The sequence below is a fragment of the Leptidea sinapis genome, chromosome 41 (genome assembly GCF_905404315.1).
Source record: "Leptidea sinapis chromosome 41, ilLepSina1.1, whole genome shotgun sequence".
Lineage (NCBI taxonomy): Eukaryota > Metazoa > Arthropoda > Insecta > Lepidoptera > Pieridae > Leptidea > Leptidea sinapis.
Genome location: NC_066305.1, coordinates 4,277,026 through 4,304,719, shown reverse-complemented (window position 1 = coordinate 4,304,719; position 27,694 = coordinate 4,277,026). Strand labels below are relative to the sequence as shown.

Sequence of the window (27,694 nt, the reverse complement as noted above, 5' to 3'; positions counted from 1 at the left end):
TCGTTTAATTACTGATTATTATGCCAATCAGAGAAAACCCATCTTAATGACCAAATAAATAATATATTGCAGACGGATATACATGTCTTATTTATAGAATAGAGGTCACCCATAGGTAATTCGACACGAAACGTTTCAATTGAAAGCGCCATAATTCATTGATGTATAATATTAATAAAGTTTTTTTTTTCTTTTTCATTCATCAATAGTGGAAAAAATAACTTGTTTAATCGTTGTACTGCAGTCATCCACCATTTATGTGACATTTTGAGTTTTGTTTGGTTTGATTAAAAATAATGTTAGAAACAATGAATTATTTTTTAATTTAAGAATATTAAATGTTACAATGTTATTCGTTACAGGTTTCTGCATTTTGATCCATGCAAACTATTATGCTAAAACTAAGCTAAACTTTCCCGTGTCCGAATTTCAAAAAGTAATCCAAACTTCTTAGCATGCTATGGATTCACATGAATAACTATTTAACTCATGTGGTACGGTCTTCGGTTCTATGCAGTGCGGGTAACATCGAACAGTACCCGAGACTTGTGACTCAGGACACATAGACACTCGCCATCACCACATGTGTTACTCGCATAGCCAAAATGCATACGAATCTATCACTCCAGCTTTTGAAGTTTGTTTACGGAAAGAACTTACTTCACAGCACGAACTGATCGGCAAATGGTGGCGTGTGAGGATTTATTATGTTTTTAAAATAACTTTATAAAATAACTGACATTATAAAATCGACTGAAAAAATCTCTATCAGTACCTATTTATAAATATTTGTATCATAAAATTATTATATTTAAGTCTCAAAACGATGATTACTTAAGTTTCATATTTTGAAGGGGTCAAAAATTACATTCAAAGATTCAACCAGAACCAACATATCTAGCTAATAAATGGTTAAATAGACATACTATTTTAATTATTGCATTATCATCGGCGCTTGATAAGCGTGCTCACTCCAATCCGAATTTAAAGTGGGTGAAACTAATGTTTAAAAATAAATATACACAGCACTAATTTTGCGCAATACTTACTACGCAATACCTGTATAGCTACAGATATGCTGCTTTAAGCATTTCGGTGACGCAAAGAAATGAACACACGGGTAGAGCTAAATAAAATAAAAGCAAATAAGAGCGTGTTTAAAATACTCAGGGGTTAGGCCGTGGGGTACATATAGAAGTATAAATAATAGCAATCATTTGTCATAATAATAAAAGTGTAGTAATCGTTATCGGAATGGCAATTAATTACTTCTATTGAAGGCACAGTAAATTCATGGGAGCGGTTCAGTTAAGCTAAGAAACGAAAGTAGTACTGGTCTATAGGTATATTTGAGTGGATGTCACGGCTTAACCTTCCCACTGAATGTTTCGCATTATGATTTGCTATCTTTGCTAGACAAAAAACACCCAGAGACAGAAATTTACATGGTACTATAAAATCGCTATATCTGACCTAGATTTATATTTTATATTCAGGAATATAGTGAACATAGATAATTGTTATATGCCTCTTCACCCACCTCATTTTCGCTCGAGATTTGATTTGATTCGCGTTACACTGCAATAATCATACTAATTACATAATGGTATTTTAATATCTACAAAAGTCTACACATAAATATGTTTCTTGTTCTAAATATAAATTTTTCTATTATTAGTAAGCTTGCATGTTTTCCGTCAATTTTATATATATATATTTGATAGGTTATCTGGAAATGCGTTGTTCGATGTATTTGGTCTATGGAATTTAAAATCTCTTGGAATTTATTAAATTTCTTAAATTGCTTTGATACTTTATTAAAAATGTTGGATGGTCATTAACATCTCTTAGAATTAAATATTTGACTTTATCTTATAATCTTGCAGTGTTTAAACAACATTCGCTTTAAATTCATTACTAATATTTTTATGAGCTATTTTAACATTTTCAATTGAATATATATAAATATAATTATAAATTTCTTAAGTAGTAATAGTAATTTACTTACTGTATCTACATTAGTATCCGCTAGTATATATACCTATTTAATTAATAATAACAAATTTTTGATGGTAAGAAAGCTCATGGTCGCTCAGAAGGTAACAGAGAGGGCTATGCTCGGAGTCTCCCTGCGAGATCGAATCAGAAATGAGAAGATCCATACAAGAACACGTCACCAAGTTTTGGACTGGAACGGACTGGGCATCAATAATAAATATAAACGGCAAATACATTACTCACCTTCGATTCGCAGACGATATCGTAATCATGGCTTTTCAGCCAGTGTATGGTCTCCCATAGAAGACTTAAGCCATATGCTCGATGGCCTGAGTACCTACAGCTTTCCAAGGAGTAGGTCTCAAAACGAACATGGACAAGACGAAGATCATGTCGCACTTACTTGCGTAACAATTAAGAAATGTACTCTTGAAATTGTTGACGAGTGCGTGGTGACCACATACCGGAAGACGCAGTGTTGGTAAGCATACAAGATGGACTACGGAATACGTTGGATGAGCGATCGTCGTGGAGATCTTTGGAGGCCTTGGTCCTGTAGTGGATGTCTTCCGTCTGATGATAAACTCTTAATAAGCACTAATGCAGCACCACATTTTATCTGAACTGTTTGATGATTGCTTTGTTGACGACTCCGTTTGTTTGCAGAAGAAGAGGGAACAGAATTGGAACTGGAAGCGTTGTACAGAAGATACTGCATTAGACTGAAGCATGCTTTGTTCGTGTCGGCTGTCTGCGTCACTCTACTGTGCTGCCTGGTGCTGCTGATTGCAGTTTGTGTTCTGCACTCTCACGTAAGTTTACTGACTGATTAAAGCACGCTTGACCTAATACTTTCATTTTTATTTTTTTAATGAAGAAGTGGCCAAATTAGCGTATGGGTCTGTTGTTAAGTGATCATCGCCGCCCACATTCTTTTGCAACACCAGAGGAATCATAGGAGCGTTGACGGCCTTTTACAAAGGTGGATGCGTTTTTTTTAAAGTCGTATCATGTCGTATCGTCCTGCAAACACACACAAGGCAAAGTAAGCTCATTCCATAGTTTGGTTATACGTGGAAGAAAGTAAATTAAATTTAATGCACAAGCATGGATGCTATTTCACTTAGTGGACTTTCATATTACTGCCATTAGGTGAACAATAGGCTCGCTCGTTTTTTTGGGGTTCCGCGCCCAAAGGGTAAAAATTTAGCTCCTCAGTTTTTTGAATATTAAACCATTAAATCACTGGGTAACGAACACATTGGAATCTAAATTCAGGTGGTCTTAACGTTAGTATGTATATTGTTAGTCCTTGTACACGATGTTAGTTTAATATTTTTTTGTAGATATCGCTGGAAATATTAATACTTAGTTCATTTCAACCGCTTATATGGGTAAGTCACTTATCCATTAGCTATCGAGATGTTTTGTAAGAAGACTCAAAAATCTCGATGTTTATGTTTTACCAGTGGGAGACTCCTTTGCAAAGGATGTCGGCTAGATTAAGGGTACTTACCACATCGGCGCCTATGCCTTAAAGCAGTTATGTGTAAGCATTACTGTGTTTCGTTCTGAAACGCGCCGCAGCTAGTGAAATTACTGGGCAAATGAGACTAACCATCTTATGTCTCTAGGTGACGAGCGCAATTGCATTGCCGCTCAGAATATTTGGATTTTTCAAGAACTCTGGATTCTTGAAACGACACTTAATTGAAATGGACCCTGTCCATTCCGTATCAATTACCATCAGATGAACGTCCTGCTCATCTCGTCTCTTATTGTCATAAAAAGATGTAGACTATGTACTTGGCTTAAACATTTTCTTGTGCTATATCCCACAGTATGTTTATATTTAATTCAAAGGATAGTAATAGATCCGACGTGAGTGACCCGGCTAATGTACTTAATCAGATTATTGGAGCCAAGATCACGAGTCCCTTGCTTAGCTGTAATTATAATGATCTTAACTAAGGTTGTATATACCTAGATCCATGCGTATATATCGAATAGCTAGAGGATCATTTAGACTGAGACTATCTTATAAATAAACGCGAAGTAAAGGTATAGAAAATTTTAAACTTTTCCTATTATCGTGCGCAAATTCGATTTTGCGCATGCATTTGCGTTCGCAAAGTACCACTTTCTCAGACGTTGACAAGAGCGTGCGGGAATGTAGCTGAGCGTGCGGGAAAGTGGTGAGCGTGCGGGAATGTTTGAATATAATTATAGTGGTCGAACTTTGCGCAACATAATAGGATAAATAGTATACTATTTATCCTATTATAGAATATATAGTAATCACGATTACTATACTCGCTTCGCTCGTGCGGGAACAACCTTCTTTGCGCACTTGTATCGTAATGTACTATTTCAGCCTTACAAATAAAATTGGTATAAAGTTATACTGGAGTATAAACCAAGAATATACAAAATGTTTACATTTTGCTTACGGTTAGTTTTTTCGAAGGAATAATGTTTCCCGCGTTTATTTTCAAAGCTGTTTTTAGTAGTGTGTATTAACTTTACACTGCGTTTTTTATAAGGCCAGAGTGAGAGTTTATCGCACGAAGCAAGACAATGTCGTCGTAATACTATTGTATAATTCAAACACTTGGAAAAATATTCAAATACGCTGTTACGACGTAATGATTCAGGTTTTTGGTAGTGACGTTTGTAATTTCAGAGAAGAATTTAAGAAAGTTGTTTGAATTTTGTTCTAATGCGATTTATATTCAAACAGATGTGTCACCGTAACTTGACCGTAGTTTTATTATAAACTAGCTGACCCGGCGACCGTTGTTTTGCCATATAATTTATTTTTACTATATATAATACGGTTAATTATATAATACGGTTTTTTCTCCGACGTTTGTTACAAATACAACCACTATGAAAAAGCCTTTAAAGTAATTTTTTGGGCAATATAGCATATATATGACACTGACAAAATTTGGCTTTCTATTGGTTTAGTAGATCCAGAGATAAAGTTGATCTGATGTTGCAAGAGAATGTGGGCGGCGTCGATCACTTCGGGATGTATGTAAGATGTTGACCAGCATTATAAGGTATTAACATTCCAAAACTTACTAAATTAGTTGCATAAGTTGTTGTGCATTAAGCTATATAAGTTACTAGTAGTATTTAACTATCCCACGGGAACTCTTTAACTTTCTGGTATGAAAAGTATTTAAAAAGTTGACCGGAAATATATGGTACCAACATCACAAAATCATTAAATTATGTATGTAAGTTGTTGTGTATTACGCTGTATAAGTAAGTATAGGTTTTTAACTGTCCCACGGGACCTCTTTAACTTTCCGGGATGAAAAGTATTTAAAAATTTAAAAATTTCAATTTAATCCGTTCAATAGTTTCAGAGATTAGCCCGTACAAACAGACAAACAGACTTGTTCTATTCCTCTTCTTACACCCACTGACTCGGTTTTGATAATTTTTTTCTTTGTACAGAAATTTTATGTGTACAGATTTATCATAAGTATAGATCATATTGCATGTTATTTTTTCTTTATGATAAACATAAATTATTAAACTTAAACTTAAACTTAAACCTTATTACGAGACCTTTATTATGTTATATATAGGAAAACTGGTAGTTAAACTCCAAACACACTTACACTTGCTATGAAATTCAGTTTTATAAGAGACTTTCATAATCTATGGCATTTTGTTAACAGCCACCTCACTATTACACATATTTATATATATATACTAGCTGACACAACAAACGCTGTACATAATAAATAAATTGTTGTTTTTTTATGAATTTGTCAATAATATTTCATAACATCAAGAATTATTTCGTAGCATATGCTCCTTGTTGTTATAAAATGAAATTGATTTACAGCAGAACTCTCAAACCGTGCGTCATAAATTCTCTCACAGAAAATATGTCCATGCAAAACAAATATTGGAAATAAAAATAATTATGGGTCCCAAATCGAAATAAAAACTATCCTATCTCTCAAGTTGGACTAAACTACACTCCATGAAGTAATCCCCATTTAAATCCGTTCATTTGTTTAGGAGTCCATCGCGGACAAACAACATATCATCTAATTTATATATATTAAGATAGGTACTTAAAGATAGCGGATAGGATAAAAATAAATTACTTAAGTTAAAATATTTGAAAGAAACAACCTCGATATCTTTAGAGGGCTCAGTATTTTGCTAACATTTAACAATAAATTCTTTCTATAATATTCTGTTATTTCGCTAACAAGACTCTAACTTTATCTAATAAATTTTGCAACAATCTTAGAAATGTATATTGATGTAGAACTACTTCACTCAAATATTATGATAACGTCCCGCATATTTCCATAGACAATGACGTTGTACATTTATAAAAACTTTTATACCATTTATCTAGTATTTACTCTGTATCTAACGTTCAGCATTTGCATTATATTATTATAGTGAATGTAAATGACCAAGTACTTAAGTTAAATAAGAACAGTTCAGTGACTGAATTATTTACAAACTTTGAATACATTTACACATTAATTGTACTTTCTATCGCGACCAGTGAAATAAAAATAAATATGTCTGAGACGGGAATATAAAAACCCTTAAAAACAAGTTTTCTGTTTCGATTTACTGACTTTATTTATATAAAAATCTAAGATGAGATACACATCTAGATAGGCTGTGACACTCTCAGGCTCGAAACAAAATAGCGCCGAACTGCTACCCTCTATTTACATCAACGCACGCACACTAAAACAAAGTGACATACGTATCGCGATGCACACTAAAGTAATACTGGCCTGTTGTCATGTGTTGCCTAACAGGAAAGGGTCTATATATATAACTATCTAAGGCTAAGAACGTATTATAAATATTTTAAAAATAATTTTAAATCAAATGTTTTTTATTCATCGACATATAAAGTGTGCGCGCTGCCTCAGTGGGGATATCGATATATTATTAGACTGTTAAGGCCTTTCCGATCGGCTTGATCTGTTGGCAATGCATATAAGACCGGAAATACCAAGTGGTTCGGTCATAGCTTCGATTATTACTGGTAGCCAAGTTTCGCAACATTATGTTAAAATGCAAAATTTTGATAGTGCGATTTCGCACAGACACTGTTAGCTACTAGATTCAGCATTCTAGAACCGATACCGGTTCCGGTTCCCAAGGGGACAAGCAAAGAACAAATTCCGACCTTAAATTCTGGGAAAACCTCTGATTTTGCATATATCCTTGGGTAGAGAATGTATTTAAAATCGAGTGTTTGACCGATTGCCACAACTTGCTTAGCTCCGATGCGCCATCAGAGTTTATATATTCTAGTATATTTAATTTGCTGTTTGAGCAAAAACAATACTCGTTTTATTTGCTACATTATAATATGTGCGAAGATGCTCTGCACGAAAGGCAGTATTTTATTTATTTATTCAATACTATACACAGTTAAAGCAAAGCATATCGTACTCGCAAATCTTTAACGTTTAACTCTTATTAAAAAAAGTGTTGCAGTATACTCATAAAAATTTAGGCATTTACCGTTACTTATATTTTCCTTATTTGTTGCAGAATATATCTTCTCAAGTCACAGCGATTGGAATTTTGTCAGCGATAACGTTCATTCTAACAGTAGTGCTAGCGCTCGCGTTACTACCAGCAGCAGCGGAATGGGAGACCCTGGCGTTCACCGGGTCAGTGCTGGTCACTGTTTGCTTGGGCGCTGGCACTTTGATGGCAACCCATCACGCGCCATTACCACTGTTTGCATTGATTCTGGTAAGTAGATCTGACTATCCAATATGTCATACTTCTTCATCATCATCATGAGAAGCCGGAAGACGTCCACTGCTGGACAAAGGCATTCCCCAAAAGATTTCCACGTCAATCAATCCTGCACTGCCCTCAACCAACGTATACTGGCGATCTTGACTAGATCGGCTGTCCATCTTTTGGGGGGCCTACCAACACTGCGTCTTCCAGTACGTGGTCGCCTTTCGAGGACTTCACTACCATCCACCACTGGCCATCTGTCCGTCGAACTATGTGGCCTGCCCACTGTCACTTCAGTTTCACAATCATTTGGAATATGTTGATGACTTTGGTTTTTTTCTCCTATGGATCTTCTCATTTCTGATTCGATCTCGTAGGGAAACTCCGATTACCTCTTCACTGCCCTCTGAGCGACCATCAGCTTTCTCATCAGGCCCATAGTTAACGACCATGTCTGCGTATCGTTAGTGATCACTAGCAACACACACTCATTGAAAACCTTCGTCTTCAGATGCTCTGATATTTGAGAAGCGGAGATTTTGTATATTATGTCATACTTACCTTGCAACATTCTATAAAATCTGTGTATGCTCAAATTTCGAAAAGAATACATTCACAGACAACCGCAGCAACTCACGCGTTCCACCCGTGATTCCATTCCCAAAAAAACAAAGTAATTGACAAACTCCGAAGAAATTTGCATGAATGGACTGGACCAGAATATCTCTTAAACAGACAAAAAAACTAAGAAACTTATTAAAGGAATAACAGAGGGTTAGAAAGAAATTCATCATAGAAAGATGACATGACATCAATAGATATTGACGATGCAATAAAATGGCAGGTTTCCCATGAATCACTTACGAATGTAGAATCTGGTCTTTCACAATGCATCATTGAGAAAAGCTAGAATACTGTTTCACAGTGTGTCTCATTGGGCTATAGTGATATTTTGATGTGAATACGCTAAGATACCAAAGAAGGATTAAAAGGCCCAAAATAGGTGTTATCCTCCTTTAAAATTCGGTCGTCAATAATTTTATGTATCTATATTTTTTTAATTTCTGAATGTCTTGTTTTGTAATATAATATGTCTGAAGTAGATATTTCTTGTAGAAGTATTTTATTTTTTTCAAATAACAACTTAATATTTTCGCAGTGATTTTTGAAATAATAAGCATACAAATAGTGTATTAGTGACATAGTACAAGAAATATGATGTCAATTTTGAATGTGCTGCAAATCAGGCATCAAAGGCATATAGCAATAATTGAATTTTCCCAGCATCCGCCGTATCTTACTCATTGATCCGTACACTGCACTGTACAAAGTGCACAGACTGTAATTACATTAGTTTAAATAGATTTTTTCCCCAGCTTTTATCGAAAATTACGTTTAAAAGGTTTTCAATGTATAAAGGTTAACTGTACAATAGAACAGTTTAAAGAGATCTGTACTGCATAGTATGCAAGCGTATTAAGCAAAGCGTCTAATCAAAGACCAAGAAGTGTGTGACTTATTAATTATGGAAATGAAATGAGAATGAAAAATGAAATGAAATGAAAATGAATTTATTATGGAAGTAAAACTTTACCACGCATTCAAACAAGATAAGTTTATGAAAACAAATACAAGCATGATCTATAATACAAAACAAAAAAAAAGCTTTATGAAATGACCTGTGTGCCATTGGTATTCCAAAACTGGAGTCTTCTCAGTTACAGCTGTTGTGTCCATACTTTAATGAGCACAACACTGATTTTCAGTGACCCCGTGAGCTGACATTAAATATAAATAACTGTGGCAATAAAATACTACTAATCTGCTACCGCTTCCAAAATTTGGTTGCTCTGTTAAATCATCCTTGTCTGGAAACCCTGCAATAATGGTGGAGCTAGACGGTTAAAACATGGTAATCATTCAGGACTTTTTCCGTAACTTTTAACATCCAGTTCAGAATCCTCTTAGCTACCTCAGTAAGGAAGAAGCCCACCCCGTATTCACGGGATGCTTTTTTTTTCAATGAAAATAAGGGACAAGAAGAGCAGGATGTTTAGTTGATGATAATTGATACGCCCTGTCCATTACAATGCAGTGCCGCCAGGATTATTGTAAAACTGTGCTCGTCATCTTGAGGCATAAGTTGTCAAGTCTCAATGCCCAGTAATGCAATAATAACGCAGTAATGCTTACACGTTATTGCTTCACGGCAGAAATAGGCGCCGTTGTAGTACTCATAATCTAGCCGGCATCCGGTGCAAAAGGAGCCTCTTGACTTTCCCCGGAACCTCTCCCGCCAATAGTACCAATGTGTTTTCGGTTTTCGAATTCACATGTAGGTTTATTCGACTCTTTATAAGGTCAGCAATGCTCCATGGAAAAATATACAATTCTAAAACATATAACCACAGTCAAACATCCCTCCGTCCAGTAAATTTATGCAAATCAGACTTAAATATGCAAGGACAGCTCTATGCTTATCTCAAACCCTCCAAGTTTTGATACTATTGGATTTTTACGGTAAATTATGAATGAAGTCGATTTAATATAATTGGCAATTTCGTCGGGAAACGTTTTTAGGGACAATCCTCGGATAAGCAGCGTTATTTCATTAAAAATAATCTTACTCATTCTGGTTTTATCAAAACTATTTCTAAATATTAAATTGTTCATTGTCTGATATTTCTTCATTCGTTTTGGTGGAATTGGCATCAGAAAAATATCTAGTATATCCTTCCCAGCATTCTTATCTTCTGTTCATAGTGTCAGCACTTTATATGATACAATTATATTCCCATTGTTAGGGTCCCTGCCACTGGTGTATGCGGAAACTGCTTAAAATGCTTGGAAAGTTGCCTGTCCAAATGAAGATTTCCCTTTAAACATGTGATCACAAAAGCTTTGGGATGAGCCACAGTGCAAAATCATTCACAAAAGGATATTATTATCAAGTCACAATATTTCGGATCAGGCTCGTTTTATTGCTTCAGGCCACTCCTTCGAGTGACATAGCGACAATTCTCGATAATTCCAGCTTGTCAATCTCAGTTGGTTTACGCCTAGGTATCCCTAGAACAGTTCCCCATATGTGCCGCTGCGGAAGCAATGTAGACAGCCTTGGTCATCATGGCTTATCTTGCCGCCGCAGTGCGGGCCGTCTCTCACGCCATGCCGCCTTAAACGACGTCTTGCGTCGGGGCTTTACTACAGTCAACGTGCCGGCTATCCTAGAGCCGAATGGAATTTCACGTGATGATGGTAAGAGGCCTGATGGCATGACGTTGATTCCTAGGAGTCGTGGAAAGCGACTGGTGTGGTATGCGACTTGTTTGGACACGCTAGCCCCCTCTCATATTGAACATTGTGTATGCTCAAACTTCGAAAAGAATACATTCACAGACAACTGCAGCAATTCACGCGTTCCACCCGTATAAGACGCATCATGATGCGTAGATGTCAGTTTACTGAATGTAGTGCTGATAGTGATTTAGAGCGGGAGGTGCTGCGGCGGAAACTGCCGAAAACCTAAAGCGGAGGAAATATGCATCACTCGGTGATGGATACATATTTGTTCCCTATCGGGTGGAGAAAAAATTCATAAAAGAGCGTCTAACCGATTTAACTGGTGACCCAAGATCTGGTACGTACCTCTGTCAAAGGATAAGTTTGGCTATACAAAGAGGTAACGTTGCCAGCTTCATGGGCACCTTACCTGCCGATAGCGTTCTTAATGATATTTTCTATTTGTAATTAATTAATTTTGTTAGATAATATAAGTTTTATTTTATTATTTTTTTTATATAAATAGCGTTATTAATTATTAAGTCATAAGTAAATAATTTGAAATATAATAAATATATAACACATTTCTAAATAAGAAATTTAATTTTTTTTTTTTAATGAATATAAGGGACGAGACGAGCAGGACGTTCAGCTGATGATAATTGATACGCCCTACCCATTACAATGCAGTGCCTTGTTTCACCTAAGACCATAGATTACAAACTTTGGTTGCTATTATTTATTAATTAATTAATCTTTGCAATAGCTTATGTATAGCATTGAATAAAATATACAAAAAGAAATCCTATGCTGTTTGCCGTTCCACTTCCTCCAATTCATCTCAGAGCACCAAGTTGGTTTCGAAGTGTTCGCAGTGGCTTAGCTTCTAACCTTACATTAAAAATTCTGAATGATTCTAATGTCAGGAAAAATAAAGACTTAATTTGGGACTCTGTATTATCTTAAATTGCATAAGGCAGATATTGATAGCTTACGGCGCTTAAAAATCGTTATAGTTTCGGCTAAATAGAAAAAACAAAAACTAACGGAGGGCTGTGATTATGATTAATTAAAGTAAATTAATTACTTTAGTAATGCCTAACACTTTCTGATTTAAAAATAAGTTTGAGAAGGTGAGGAATAAGGGTGAAGAAATTACACACAAACGGTGGATAAGTGAATGTTTCTTTCTGTGGCAAAGGTTAGTACTGCTAAAACAGGGGCTTAGCTAATAATTGAGAAATACCTTAAGTCAAATCAATATTTGGGTCTCGTTCTCTAGAGATAATAGTGCTATACTGTGATTGTGATATACTTTTCTTGATGACATGTTTTAGTTCCAGCTTTACTTTTAGGGCTGTAACGCACTCCGCCGCAGCTCTCTTTGAAAATATGTTAATACCAGGAACAGACATAAACTTATAATGCCTACTACTTAGCTAAGTCGAGTTAGTAAGTCTTGTGGGGCGATGTAAATGCTTTTACAACAAGATTCCAGAAAATGTTCAAAACAAAAGTATTACGTTATTCAAAAGAATTGTTAAAAACATTTGTGTGGTAAACGTTACTACTATAACATAAATGACTTTCTTAATGATACCACAGATTGGGAATGGAGCGACCACCATCAGGCTATTAAAAATAAGTTTAATTGTACAATATAACTTTGTAAGTAAATGTCTCGATGAAAAAAAGCCCGTTGAGTTTGTTGCACCCATTCTTCTCAGGTCTGAGGTATTCGTTTTGGATTGGGTGGTAGTGTTTGACTTTCAATAAGTGATGTCACATCCTATTTTAAATAAAAATATTTGAATTTGAATTAAAGTCATATCTTTTTATACCTTACAAACAAGCATTTCTGTTTCAATCAACCCTAAAACAAATTATATTGGCCTGGTAGCTTGGCATCGCTTCCAAAGACACATTGGACACAAAACTCAGACAATCTGTGCGAACTATGAAGGTGGCTTTTGCTTCCCAACATCATTGATATTACACCATGATTACATTGAATATTTATAAATTAGAATCCCACGGCTAAATTTCTTGATTTTCAGAGTATAATAAAAATTCTATGTGAAATGCCGGTCGGTGGACGAGCCCTAAGAAGCTATCTCCACTAATGATAGCTTAGTAGCAAGATGGAAAAGTTTTAAATGAGTGCAATAAAACTTTATGCAGCTTTGTTGGCTATCGTTGTCGTAATTATGAAACTTTAGAAAAGAACTTCTAACACTTTATCTTTATTATTAACAGTAGCAACAAAAGACCTAAATAAGAAAAAAATATTACACTTAAACTCCTTATCCTCTCGACATATTTTTTTACCTTTATCTGAAAATTTAAAAAAAAAGTTTCACAGCGATTTAGAGAAGACTAAATAAAATGGACGAAGGCTGTATCGGACGCGCAAAGTTTAGGGTTTGGTCTTCCACGTACTACAAAGCTGTGGAATGAGCTTCCTTTTGCGGTGTTTCCGGGACGATACGACCTCGGGTACCTTGGGTACCTCCAAAAAAAGCGTGTGCACCTTTCTTCAATGCCGGCAACGCTCCTGCGATTCCTCTAGTGTTGCAAAAGAATGTGGGCGGCGGTGATCACTTAACACCAGTACGCTTGTTTGTCTTCCTTTACCATAAAAAATATGTAATAAATTATGGAACAGATATAGCACAGTTTCAGAGAAAATCAGCGGACAAACGGATACACGAATAGTTCATTAATAATTGTTCTTTTTTATAAGACGTCGGAACTTTACATTTACTTTAATCGGCGATTTATTCTTTGATTGCATGAATTCTTTTATGTTTGACATTAGTTAATTTGTCATTGTGACACTAATCTATTATTGGTATCTGCTGTCGCAATCCGGGCAATCTTTAGGCTAGAAATCTGTCTTCTCTGTTACTGAACTTACCATGACTTCATCAAAGTCCCTCTTCGGGTGCTAGGCTATTACCTGGTTAAGTGTCTAAGACCTATCAGACACATTTCGCAGTACACCAGCGATCCGCCACATATGCCCCTATTGGTCAGCAGATTGGGATAGGATGCGTTCCATTTGCATCTTACCCTAAAGGCAGGGTTAGAATTGCCTCAGATAGTATTAGTGTGTGGGCCCTTGGACAGATGTAATACTATAGTCTATAGGGAATGGATATTTTCATAACAGACACTGTTGCACGTGTCGATGACAGATCATATCAATGGTTAAGGTAGCAGTTGACTTCAAACAACTTCCGTATCGATTCTGGCAATTGAAGTTTCCAAAATGCAAAGATCTAAAGAGGAAATTAAATCGCCGTAGTGAAATATATCTACACCGTCATAATCGGCGAACATCGTTCAAGTTCGTTACCAGCTATATCTCTGATCGTTTGTCATAGCCGTATCTTAGCCCATACACCAAAAGCGAAGACCAATCTTCCGGGAATACTCTTTGCCTCAAACCCGACTCTTAACGACAATGAAAAGACACTGCCGACCATGCCAACGTAAAGAGAGCGGCTCGAATGGCATTTCTCCCGCCGTTTTCAGAACTTGTGCCAAAGAGTTCCACTTATTCCACTTATTCCGACATTCAAAACATTCCCGCACCGGACTCATGTAGATATAAAGTTAGTTCAACCAATCCCTTAAAAATCTGACAGCTTGGATCCGACTATAAACTCTAAAAAAACTTAACTTACCCTCGGTATGCTTCTATCACCATGGTCGAAAAGCTGGCGATCTTGAGGTACTTATATGGTCTCACACCACCAGTTTGTCGTGAAAAATGTTATACTATAACCCTTACTAGATTAGAGACCAGCAGACTATCGTGCTATTGTCTCTCATACTATAAATATGATTATACTCAAATCTTTTCCATCATAAAATTTTATGTATCTTTCTACCTATATTAATATTTGTTTCAGATGGTTCACACAATGATGCCAATATCCCGGTCCATAGCTCTAGTAATGGCTGCTGCGTTGACCCTCGCCTATATGGGACTTGCACTAGTGCTGGGACCACAGGGAAAAGAAGACCAGTTCTATCACCAGGTGAATATTGTATATTCAATCTCAAAAGAAAGGAGAAAATCATTTAACGTATTATATAAACAATCTTCGAAAGCACAAACAAATATCACATACTAAAATGAAATGTTTGCCACAATATTAAAACTCGAAATAATTAATAAAAATGTACATACATCCCCTTGATTAGAAATGATGAAATTTGGCAATATTAAGCCCAAATAGGTCAAAGAAATAATAATTGTGTAGTGATATTATGAGTCAATCTCAATTCTGAAACAGAAGTACTACGGCCTAAAATAAAATATGACAAATTAATTTTCTTCGCTAATTTAATTTTAAAACTCTCTCAACTAGAACAATTGTAATATAACGCCTTGTGTTAAAATTACATTTAATTGTATCTCATAAAGATTGCAGCAATATTATATACAGGTGCTACATAAATTTTCTCAGGAGTTGGTTGAAAGAAAGCCCTTTCACGAAATAATATTATTTCACAAACAAGTATCGAGATTTACATAAATCTCACTTTTTTTTAAATTACATTTAAAAAATTCAAGTCGATTTTGATCTAAGTTTAAAGTAATAGAAGTATTAAATATTATTATTATTTGTTTAATGCAATTTTTATAGTAGTTCTGACAATTCTGACAACTGACAGTTGCTGTGTGAGCTATCGTTACTGCTGTCGTCAAGTGGCATCGGCATCTACTACCGGATCCTCACGGAGCGCGCACACAGGAATACCTTCGCGGGCACCAGGACTTGTCTCGAGCAGCGCGTGAAGCTGGAGTGCGAGAGAGAACAGCAAGAGAGTCTGCTGCTCTCTGTCATACCTGCCTATATTGCTGCTGAGGTAAGGGATAGATAATAGTCAATAAGCAAATAGGGTAGTGTTCCATGACCAGAAAATAAGAATTGCTGGTGACTACATTTTATTTTTTATGCTCCTTTAAGACAATTAATGAGCATGCGAATACATAGATAAAGGAAACCACATGGGCGTTGCTTGTTAATGTAAATAAGCCATAAAAACCACGATTTCTAACTTAAGTATCTTTCAATGTAGCAAGTTACAGATCATGTAATGGTAAATGGTAGAAATATAATGGTTCTTCTAAAGAATTTCATCATTACCAGGAATTACATGCTCAAAAATCTCATGTAAAGAACTTTCTTCGTAGATACTCGATAATGCATGCCAAGTCAGAATGACACAAAATAGACCCGCTATATATCTTGAGCCCGTCGTCAGATCTGTGGCATACATTTTTGATTGGATGGTAGATTATGACGTCTAATACCTGAGTGATCATTACATCCAATTTTGAATTTGATTCTTAAAATAAGTACCTCGATAAGTTGATGATATCTTCTGGTGTTGCAAGAAAACAAGTGTTTAAAGAAAACGAAGCAGGCATTACGCCTGGTGATCACTTCGACTTTATGAACTTACTATGGTTGCGCTGTCGACTGATCTATTTAGCTTTGAATCTTGGGATTTTCGAAAAGTGAAGATCATACGAACTGGTCGAAGATTCAGATGCTTAAATAAGTAAGTTAAGTTAAGTTATCAACACAGTATAATTAATTGTATAAAATACAACGTGCAGAGAATCCAGGGCAAATATAATACAAGTTATGAGATTTAATTACCAGCCGGCAGCCGATGGTCCAGCGTAAGTGAGTTTACCTATATATAATTTGTAGGCAGGGAAATGTATGAATTGTAGGTACAGTCAGATATACATTGATTGTTGTCTGGCCTTCAGCGATGCTAATTAGAACGGTATACTGAGTAAGTAATGTTACATAACTGTTAGAAATATATCACTAACTTTTAATAATTAGATTCTATAAACAAAGTTATTACTTACATTTTTACGTGAGTTAAAGTCAGTTTATTAACAAGGTACTAGAACTTCTTTACGATAGGTCAAATGGTTCCAACTATTACTGGGATGGTACGAATGAGAACTGTATGTAATATATGGACCTGCGCTTTATATATTGTTTTAGTGTGGTCTAACTGACTAGTGTCTCCCTGTATTGATCCAGTTCCGACTTCAAAATTCTACCAAGCCAATTGGGCTTTGCCTTTAAGATGTTCTGGATGGCAGTTGCTCGAGATTTGGAGAACCGGATGTAGGGAATGACGTGAATATGCGGTAATACGATTGTGTGACGATGTGGGTTATATGTGGTTAACGCTATACGCGATTGACTTCCAACCAGCGCGACTCAATGTCAGTGTCGCAGAGGCTCTGACGCAGGAATGGCTGTCGAGAAGTGTAACTCTGGCGCCAGTCACAGTGAATCCATACCTACGGTGATGATGTAGTAAGTTGTATCAGTCACGAACAAGAAACTTCTATACAAGCGCATGTTCAAAATGAGCTTATAGCGTATTTTAAAACTGAAGTTGGCCGAGTATCCTGGCAAAATAACTATATTTAGTGATAAATAAATTAAAATTAAAGTATCATTTAAATGCATTATACCACTTTTTATACTCCTCCAATTTCACCCCAGACTTTGTCCATTTTAGGTCCTTTTTTGTAACATGCTTCACATCCATCATGTTCTGCTATCGCTACGAAAGTGACGCTATGCTCAAATGTTACTTCTTTCATTTCAGTACTGCTACTATACTTTCAGTTCTAATATCGCTCTACCGCCGCGATATTTTCAGTACGGCAGTAGTGCAAAATGCCTTTGTATAAAAAAATTACTTTGTCAATAAAAGATCATTGTTGACTGTCATTTTTTTATGTTCCATTGCTTTTTTTTTATTATTTTGTATTGATCATAACGAATAGAATACGATTTTATTATTATAGAAAGCACTAGTTCTTAATACAAAAAGAAATGGAAATTTGTTATACATGAATATTGAATGAAACCTACACAAAATCGACGTGCTTGAAAGGTTTCAATTAAAAAAAAATTATACTCAAATTAAATGTTTGCTTCTTAATACAAATTAAATAAATACTAGAACTAAATCTACACCACATTGTACTGTTGTAACCTTTGACGACCTGTATAGCCGAGTGGTTAGCGATCCTACCTAGTAAGCTAGAGGTCCCGGGTTCGCATCCCGGTAGGTGCAAGCATTTATATGATGAATATGGATGTTTGTTTCCGAGTCATGGATGTTTGAATGTATTTATGTATGTTTATAATATGTATGTTTATATGAATTTATGTATGTTTAAGTAAGTATATTGTATTAAATATATCATTGTCTTGTAACCCATAACACAGGCTGTATATGCTTAACTTGGGGCAAGATAATTTGTGTGAAAAGTGTGTCAATATTATAAAAAAACCGTTACAAATTGTGCACCTTTTCTATTGTGCTCACACTTAACTGGAGCGAGATACGTTCATCGAAATCATAGCAACCTCTACTTGCGGCAATATTTTAACTGACAACCATGTTTTATCGTAAACAGTAAATATAAAACTTAAATTATGTATTAAAATTAAAAAATAGAGGTGACTGTAAATAATCATCAATATTATACCTATTTACACCTGGCTATTCTCACGTTGCGGCTGACTGAACGATGGCAACCATTCTTGCATCATTTTCTTTAAAATGACGTAACATTGGTTAAAAAAACATATTAAAATTGCATTTGTAATGCTCATTTAAAATAGTTTTATCTAAAAAAACAGATAATCTAGCAGTGGGATCTTATTTTTTTTTATGAGAATAAGGGACGAGACGAGCAGGACGTTCAGCTGATGGTTATTGATACGCCCTACCCATTACAATGCAGTGCCGCTCAGGATTCTTGAAAAACCCAAAAATTCTGAGCGGCATTACAATTGCGCTCGTTACCTTGAGCCATAAGATGTTAAGTCTCATTTGCCCAGTAATTTCACTAGCTACGGTGCCCTTGAGACCGAAACACAGTAATGTTACATACACATTACTGCTTCACGGCTGAAATAGGCGCCTAAATCTAAATCTTAGACGGAGCCGCTCTAGTCAGAAGTCCAGGTGTGGCATATTAAATTGCAAAATTGCTTACGATGAATCAGTCCACTGATCAACGTTACTTATGTTTCCAGAATCTTCTTTGATCAAGGCTACACTAAATGCCAGCGACCTTGACCGATATGAGTTCACAGCTGCCGGCCCGCCATCTATGTAACAAAGCCAATGTTTTCAAATTTCTTGGGTGGAAAACAGCTATATAGTATATAGTAATAGTTATATTGTAATAGTTATATGCTTACAATCCTCGTTATTCACTACTAATCTGAATAAATGAACCTGCACAAAAAAGTGCAAGCTATAAGAATAACTTTTCTGAGAGAAGTACCAAAAAAATGCTTCAAGCCATGCCAAAAAACTTGTTTAACTTCAAAGAATAGTGGTAGTTCAAAAAGGCTCGGCAGTGTTAACTATAACCAATAGCAAGCATTAGCAACCTACAAATAAGACTTAAGGATATGTGTAACGGGATTAAGTAGTGTTCATAGCTCGAAATGCTATACTTTCACCACAAAACTTGTCTAAAAACACCATGTTTGCGTGTTTTCTGCTTACTTTTCGCCGTAAGGTAATGCAAACATAAAATTTGTAATTATTGTGAAAATCTTGTAAGTTTTCTATACGCCTTGAATATAGCTAATAGCCTAAGATAAGCCCTTCCGTACCTCTTTTAGCGACGCCTCTGTCCAGTTTGGTTTCTACTAATCAGTTTTCATTCCAGAAATTCAGGCGAGTTAATAAGAAGGAAATGTATGGGCCAGGTTTATTAACCAGCACAGTTTGTGTTTTTTTTTTAATTTATGTGATCTGTTACAGAGTTATATGATTTACAATAAGTCTTATTCTTATTTTCTGAGTTTAAAGAGATTCTATTCAATTAGTCACAGGATAAGAAAAACGTTTACTTTTTGTTTTCTATTCTGTGAGAAAAGCTTTATTTAATTAATTTTTAAAAGACAAATGGCATTGCGTCATTCATGCGAATGAGGGCTTAGTGAAACATCAGACAATTACAGTTTCTTTGACAATTTTTGTTAAGATTTTTCTACGACGTTGTTCTGTACTCTAATTAAAGCAAAAACTAGGTTCTGTGAAAAAAAAGAGTGCTTTTTCAAGTTAGCCTTTAATTAAACTTTTTCTTCACAGAAATAACCTATTGTGTTTATGGAAACTGTGTATCATCGTCTACTTTTCTATTGTATAGACTACAAGTTATCGCTGTAGCCATTATTCCATTTTAAAATTTAACTGTTTTGAAAATTATTATTTTTATAATAGAATACCTAACATGTTAGCTATGTAGGGAATAAACAAATGAATACGGAAACGCTTTCGAAGTGCGCATGTCTCAGAAGACCAAGACTGAACATACTTAAATGTTTTTAAATTATTTATTATTTTAGTTGATAGATTTATAATTATCGCATTATTATTATCCATATTGTCCGGTGGTAAATGCCCACTTAGCTAGGGGTCCCGGGTGCGAATCTCCGTAGGTGCAAACATTTATAATAATATGATGAATATGGATGTTAATTTGTATTCATGTACGTTTAAGTAAGTATATTGTGTTAATTTTATCGTTGTCTTGCAATCCATAGTACAGGCTATGCCAAGTTTGAGGTAAGATCATCTGTGTAGAAGTTTTATCAAAAAAAAAATAAGTTAATCCCCTTATCATCAATGATGGGCTGCAGACTTTATCACCTTTGATTTCTTTTATTATATTAGAGGAGGCAGACGAATTAGTGGGTAATCTAATGGAAGGTAAATAACACACGCCCATGGACATTAGCAAAACTAGAGGTCAAATGCGTTGCTTTGTGATGGGATTATACTCTAGAATTATTAATAATAATAACATTTTTTCAAGTCTTATAATAAATGGTTGGTTACAGAATGATTTGCTCCATATCCTCTGCGGTAGGATACCCTGAGTTGAAGAGGCTAGGTCATTCTGAAAGCTTATACATTATTATAACTTTAATTAAACTGTAACTGAAGGAATAAACTTCGATAACTGATACTTAACTGGTAAAAAATGGATATCGATGCGTAAGTTTACGTACGTTCACAGAAATGATTGAAATAATATTATCGTCTCGCACGGTCAAGAGCTTGTCATACCCTTATTTAATTTTAAATATTTTTTTTTACTTTAATAAATAAAAAGCCCGCTGAGTTTGTTGCGCCCGTTCTTCTCAGGTCTGAGGCATTCGTTTTGGAATGGGAATGGGTGGTTTTTGAGTTTTTGACTTTCAATAAGTGATTTCACGTCCTATTTTAAATAAAAATATTTGAATTTGAAATAAATAACATCATTAAAATTTATTCTATTAAAACTTTTTTCCAATTAATAAAATCCTATTTACAATAACTTCCAATATAAAATAAACGTGGCTTATGCTTCGTATAGGTATACCATGTCTTTATGGAAGAGGACAAAATATGACTAACGGTACCTGATATTATGTAATGTCTTTTGATTATTCCATGGAAGTATTGATACCAAATCGCCGCCGCCGGTTCAAATTGGTTAAATCTATAAATTGCCATTAGAGATTATGTTTATCACTTTCTCCTTAATTAAGGCTTGTTTGGTACAGCTAATAGTTATTCTGAACTGAACCAGTTACCCACTGAGCTCATTCGAGTCATTCGCTTCACAAACATTGTCAAATGATCAAAAGATAATGTGGCAGTCACGAAGTCATGTGTTACCGTCGCGTCGTCTCAACATTGTAAATGCTCTGAAATATTGTGTCGAATTGAGGAAAACTCAGGAACTAGGTTAGTGTGTTACATGAACGTTAGATTGCACAACCATTTAACTGTAACTTTTTTGTGGAAAAGCCAATGACGTTCTATACATATATGGAACGTTTAGATGGAAAAGCATAAAAAACGAGCCTTTTGGGCCAGGTCACTGCCACCCGTTTGCTGGTCGCTGGCGATTTTTTAAGTAACCCATGATTGTTATGAATTTGTGGCTTATTATCCAAAACAAATTGTCTCTCTCAACAAAAGATCACGCGATCCAAACCGAATTCAAATATTTTTATTCAAAATAGGGTTTTAAATCAATGACGTCACTTTTTGTCTCTCTCAACAAAAGATCACGCGATCCAAACCAAATCAAATATTTTTATTCAAAATAGAGTTTTAAATCAATGACGGCAAAGACTCATTCGAAAATTTATGCACCAGACCTTTCTTCCGCATACAACCAAGCTGTGGAGTGAGCTTCCTTGTGCGGTCGTGGTGTACCCAGGACGATGTGACATGGGGACTTTCAAAAAAAGTGCGTACACTTTTCTGTAAAACGTTGGCAACGCTCCTGTGATTCCTATGAACACCATAGGTTATTACCAGGTGACCCGTATGAGCGTTTCTCCTCCTCTTACATAAAAAAAGGTCTTAGAAAAACAATCAATGAAAACTCAGCGGGCTTCCTTTTTTTTATAGAATTTATTAATTAAATAGACTAGGTGGTTGCTCCATTTCAACGTTGAACGAATGATTTAACAAAAGTTTCACTCTAATGGTTTTTAACAAGTGTGTTGCCACTGATTATATACGGAACGCAGACGTTGGTGCTAAGTATGGGCCGTACGAGGAAGCTCATTGTCGCACAGAGGGCAATAGAGAGGGCTATGCTCGGGTTTTCCCTATGAGATCGAATCAGAAATAAGGAGATCCGTAGCAGAACCAGAGTCCAGTTGCAAAACCGAAGTGGCAGTGGGCAGGGCCCATAGCTCGACGGACAGATAGGCATTGGGGCGGTAAAGTCAAGAATGATAACCACGTACAGGTAGGCCCCCCACAAGATGGACCGACGATCTGGTCAAGATCGCCGGAATAGGTTGAATGATGCAGCGCAGGAACGATCGTCGTGGCGATGTTTGGGGGAGGCCTTTGTCCAGCAGTGGACGTATTAAGGCTTAAATGATGATGATGAATAGATTTGTCTTTATTTTATAAATGTTTAAATTTATTTAGTATCAAAAATACTGATGAGGTAGATACTTAATTCGCATATGAAGTCGTAAAGAACACAATCTCGTGAGACAAAGAACATCTTATCTCCATAATCTTGTTACAAGTTTGGTAATTAGCGCACATTATCCTAATTATGCTGATGCTGGTATAATATGAGCTTTGTTGCATATATAAACTTGTTTTTAAGTCAAATTAGCGGTAAGTAGGGAAGTAGGTAAGGACGACAAAAAGGATAAATATTATTTTCTTTTATTAAGTCGAGTGTTTACACATTTAATTAAACACTTTTAAAGGATTAAAACGCGTGTAACTTGTAACTGTGTTTTTACATCAGATTATTGCCTGAAAGTTACATTTTTTATTTTTATTTTAGTTAACCCGACGTTTCAAGATCATTCCAGCTCTATTCGAGTCCCCCTGAAAACGAGATAATAATAAAAAGCAAAATTTTAGCATTGTTTTTGTATATAGAGTTAAATCTATTTCTATATAGAGCAGAACTCTATGTAGAGGTTATATATTTTAGAATCTTAGAAGTGCAGATAAATCCACGATTAATCTTTCTATTTATATTCTACTACGTTTTCAGTCACTGTACAGTTTTACATTAAATTTAATTGAACATATATTTTTAAGGCTATTTCAAGAAATTGGCCGTTCTTTAACAATTTATCAAAATTGAAGAAGTTCTTAATTCAAATATTTTGTGTTAACTAAGTCTGAGCTAGGAATTTTTTTATATGCACTTTTTTCCCTTTTCTTGTGTCCTCAGATTCCAAGAGAATCTATTACGACATAGAATTTTGACATATTTATTCGACACATTTTAATTTTTGGAAACTTAATTGAAATGGCGAGACCACAAATAGCCACCGGAACTTATCAATGGTTTGGAACTTATTAACAAAAATAAATGATAACTTCGAATGGTGCCGTGCGAAATATCATGAGACTTTATTATTCTAAAATTATTTCAATACCTTAGTAACCTTGTTTTAAGATATATATTGTATGTTATTTATATATTTAAAAGACTAACAGATAAATTTAAGCAATTACTTTAGGTAACTTAGGAATAATATGTACCCAACTGTTACCAAAATATTTCTCAATAAAAAGATATTAACAAAAAAAAAAAGAATTATCGTTTTACGCAATAATGAACCGCAATTTAAGAAAGAAAGAGCACCGGGAATTATATCGTGGAATCGATTTCAATTATTCATTCAAATATCCAACATTTTAATATTCTCTGATTTCAATATTCTCCGAACATTTATATTGAAACTCTTAATAAATCCAAAGTCGGATAGTAATTGGATCCTTTCGTGCGGTAAACGAATAATGGTGGATTTACATTGACTTCTGCGAGCAACTTTATCTATGTGGAATTTGGTCATACTGCGCTCGCAAATGAACAATTTCAAAATGTTTGGATAAATTTTGTCTATGTTCATCCCCTTATCTCAGGCTATCGTACAAAATTTTATAAAAAATTATTTAGTAGATTTCTTTGCGGTGAAATAATAACATATTGTCTAACACTAATAGCAACTAGTTAGGGTGTGTATTAATTCCAATTAGTGGTCGCCCAGAGGTCGTAATTCGACCATAATTCATTTAATTTTTAAGTTTGAACATTTTAATTTCATAAAATTACTACTGTGACTATACCTCTATAATGTACGTGTGTGTCATTCAAGCAGTAGTGTGTGTAATATTTTTTTTAATTTATTTAACTAAGGCATTTTATATTAGCAAAATAGCTTTATGCACTTGTATTAAATTTCAAGCTATCCGTTTCACGCATTTTTAAAAAAACAGTTACGCTTTACGTATAGATGTATAGGTATTAAGCTCTTCTCAAAGTGCGTACAATCTCTATAAAGAGTGCAGCGCACTTTTAATTCCTCTTGTGTGTTACCACCGCCGTTTAACTACGTATTCTGTCTTTACACTGAAGGCCGCTATCTCAAGAAATCTCCCAAATAGCGCATAATTGAAACCATTTCTTGACGGTTTATATAAAGCTTATATGTTTACAAAATCAATAATTGTATATCTACAGAATATGAGCCGATAATTATAGACAGTGCGTAAATAAATCACCAAAATACCATAACTTATACAGTTGGAGCGATGCTAATCATTCAATCTAGGTAAAAATTGTACGAAAATTTATTAATTGTGCACCAATACTATTTAACATGACAGAGTTTTGTATAGAAAATTTTATTATGTTTGTAATAAATTAAAAATGCTTCTAATTCTGAATTAAAACTATTGCGATCTTGTCTGAGAGAGGTAACCTAGCTCCGTTCTATTCCTCAAGACCATTGGGTCGGTACCCAGCCTCACCACAAAGTTTAACATATTATTAGATCCCTACATATGAAATTGGCGTATTTCGTACAGGCCACTTTAATCAGGATGTTCTCCTCTTTGGTAAAGAATTCCAAATTCAAATTTGTACAGCTATTTACTCATGTATTTGTGCTTCGATGACCGTCATTCATTTGTTTTTTTCTTCTGTTTTTTTTCTGTTTGCGTCAATCATTTTACAAAATGGAAAACTTAAAGTATCGCATTATTTACGAGTACGAGTTCCGCCGTGGCACTAGTGCTGCGGAAACGACTCGAAGGGTGAATGATGTGTATGGCGGTCATGTTGCAAAAGAAAACGTTTTCGTTCTGGAAATTTCGACCTGCAGAACAAGCCCCGTGGACGGCCTGAGACCCAAGTTGATAATGAAGTATTGAAGGCTATTGTGGAAGCGGATCCATCGCAAACCGCGTCCGAGTTAGCTGCAGGCTGCGGTGTTAGTGATAAAACTGTTTTAATTCACTTGAAGCAAATTGGAAAGATTAAATAGCTTGAAAGGTGGGTACCTCACGAATTGACTGAAGCAAACCGGCAAACGCGCGTCGACTGCTGCGTTACATTACTGAACCGGCACAATAATGAAGGTATTTTAAACCTGTGATGAAAAATGGATTCTTTACAATAATCGGAAGCGCTCAGCGCAATGGTTGGATCCTGGCCAGCCAGCCAAATCTTGCCTCAAGCGAAAATTAACCCCAAAAAAGTTACTTGTGAGCGTTTGGTGGACTAGAGCCGGTATTGTTCATTGCAGTTTTCTCAAATCGGGCCAAACTATTACGGCTGATGTCTATTGTCAGCAATTGCAAACCATGATGGAAAAGCTAGCGACTAAACAACCTAGGCTGGTCAATCGCTCCACGCCACTGCTACTTCACGACAACGCTAGACCACACACTGCACAACAGACGGCTACCAAATTAGAAGAGCTTCAATTGGAATGTCTAAGACATCCTCCGTACTCCCCGGACCTTGCTCCAACAGATTACCATTTTTTTCGAAATTTGGACAACTTCTTTTTACTCTGATGGGACAGTCCAAATCGCCTTCACAGATTTTATTGATTCCCGTACGACTGGTTTTTTTAGTAAAGGGATCAATGAACTACCTATGAGATGGCAAAAGTGCATAGAAAACAATGGTTCATACTTTGATTAACTAAATATAATATATTTAAAAATATTCGACTTTTTGTTCCTCCCATACAAAACGCCAATTTCATATGTAAGGACCTAATATATTATGAAATCCAGAGTGGGAATGTACACAGTACTAACTACATGCCTCAACAGGACTACTAGAAACCACGGGCTGGGAGCTATTTCAGGTGGATTAGCCTAGCTATCCAACGCGGAAATGCTGCCAGTATTCTTGGTATACTTCCCCGTAATGATAGTTTTAAATATGTAATCATAGTATTGTAAATAAAGTTATCAGCATTTTTTAGTTTGAATAAATTTTAACATAATTTAATACATTGTAACTGTATGGCTTATACACATTTAATACATTTTTAGGATTTAAAACGTGTGTAATTATAATTTTACTTTTCAGGCTTTTGAAAAAGCCATTTTATCGAGATGTACGCTGAACTTCACAATATCAAATATGACAAATACAATCTTGACTCCTGTCAGCCAGAGTCCTTATGAAAGCGTAATGACGGTACATCGTGTTGAATGAATAATAATAAAAATTTATAACCGTCGGTGTATGTTCCCAATTCACTTACACCCGACGAACCTCGTCTTTGAATAGTTTTTTTTTGTGGTTGTTCTTTTGGAAGGTATACGCTATTATTTAGCTATAGTTCCAGGGGCTTCACAGAGCAGGTCTTCTCTCTTAAGTCTTTTCTACAGGACGGCGATAGGGCTGACTCTTGTTGAATGAAGATGTCACCTGTCCAGCGGGGTATAAAAAGAATAGTGAAGTCCCTGGCCCAAGGATGTCGTAAGACGCCACTTACGAGTGCGAGAGCATTTACCAGTGGGAGGCTCCTTTGCACAGGATGCCGGCTAGATTATAGGTACCACAAAGGCGCCTTTTTCTGCCGTGAAGCAGTAATGTGTAAGCATTATTGTGTTTTGGCCTAAAGCGCGGCGTAGCTAGTGAAATAACTGGGCAAATGAAACTTAACATCTTATGTCTCAAGGTGACGACCGCAATTCTAGTGCCGCTGAGAATTTTTGGGTTTTTCAAGAATCCTGAGCGGAACTGAATAGTTATGGGCAGAGCGTA

At 35.5% G+C, this 27,694-nt stretch overlaps 1 protein-coding gene across 5 annotated transcripts in view; it reads left to right on the top strand.

Moving 5' to 3' along the window:
• The window catches only part of LOC126976576 (adenylate cyclase type 2), a 196,809-nt gene that overhangs the window by 49,351 nt on the left and 119,764 nt on the right, over positions 1-27,694 (top strand). For 3 of the 5 annotated variants that reach the window (XM_050824968.1, XM_050824964.1, XM_050824966.1), the window contains exons 2-5: positions 2,665-2,810; positions 7,561-7,767; positions 14,961-15,089; positions 15,730-15,924. In XM_050824968.1, the coding sequence (XP_050680925.1) occupies positions 2,665-2,810; positions 7,561-7,767; positions 14,961-15,089; positions 15,730-15,924 (677 nt within the window). The remainder of the gene's footprint in view (positions 1-2,664; positions 2,811-7,560; positions 7,768-14,960; positions 15,090-15,729; positions 15,925-27,694) is intronic. The other 2 variants (XM_050824965.1, XM_050824967.1) reach the window with 1 other exon arrangement.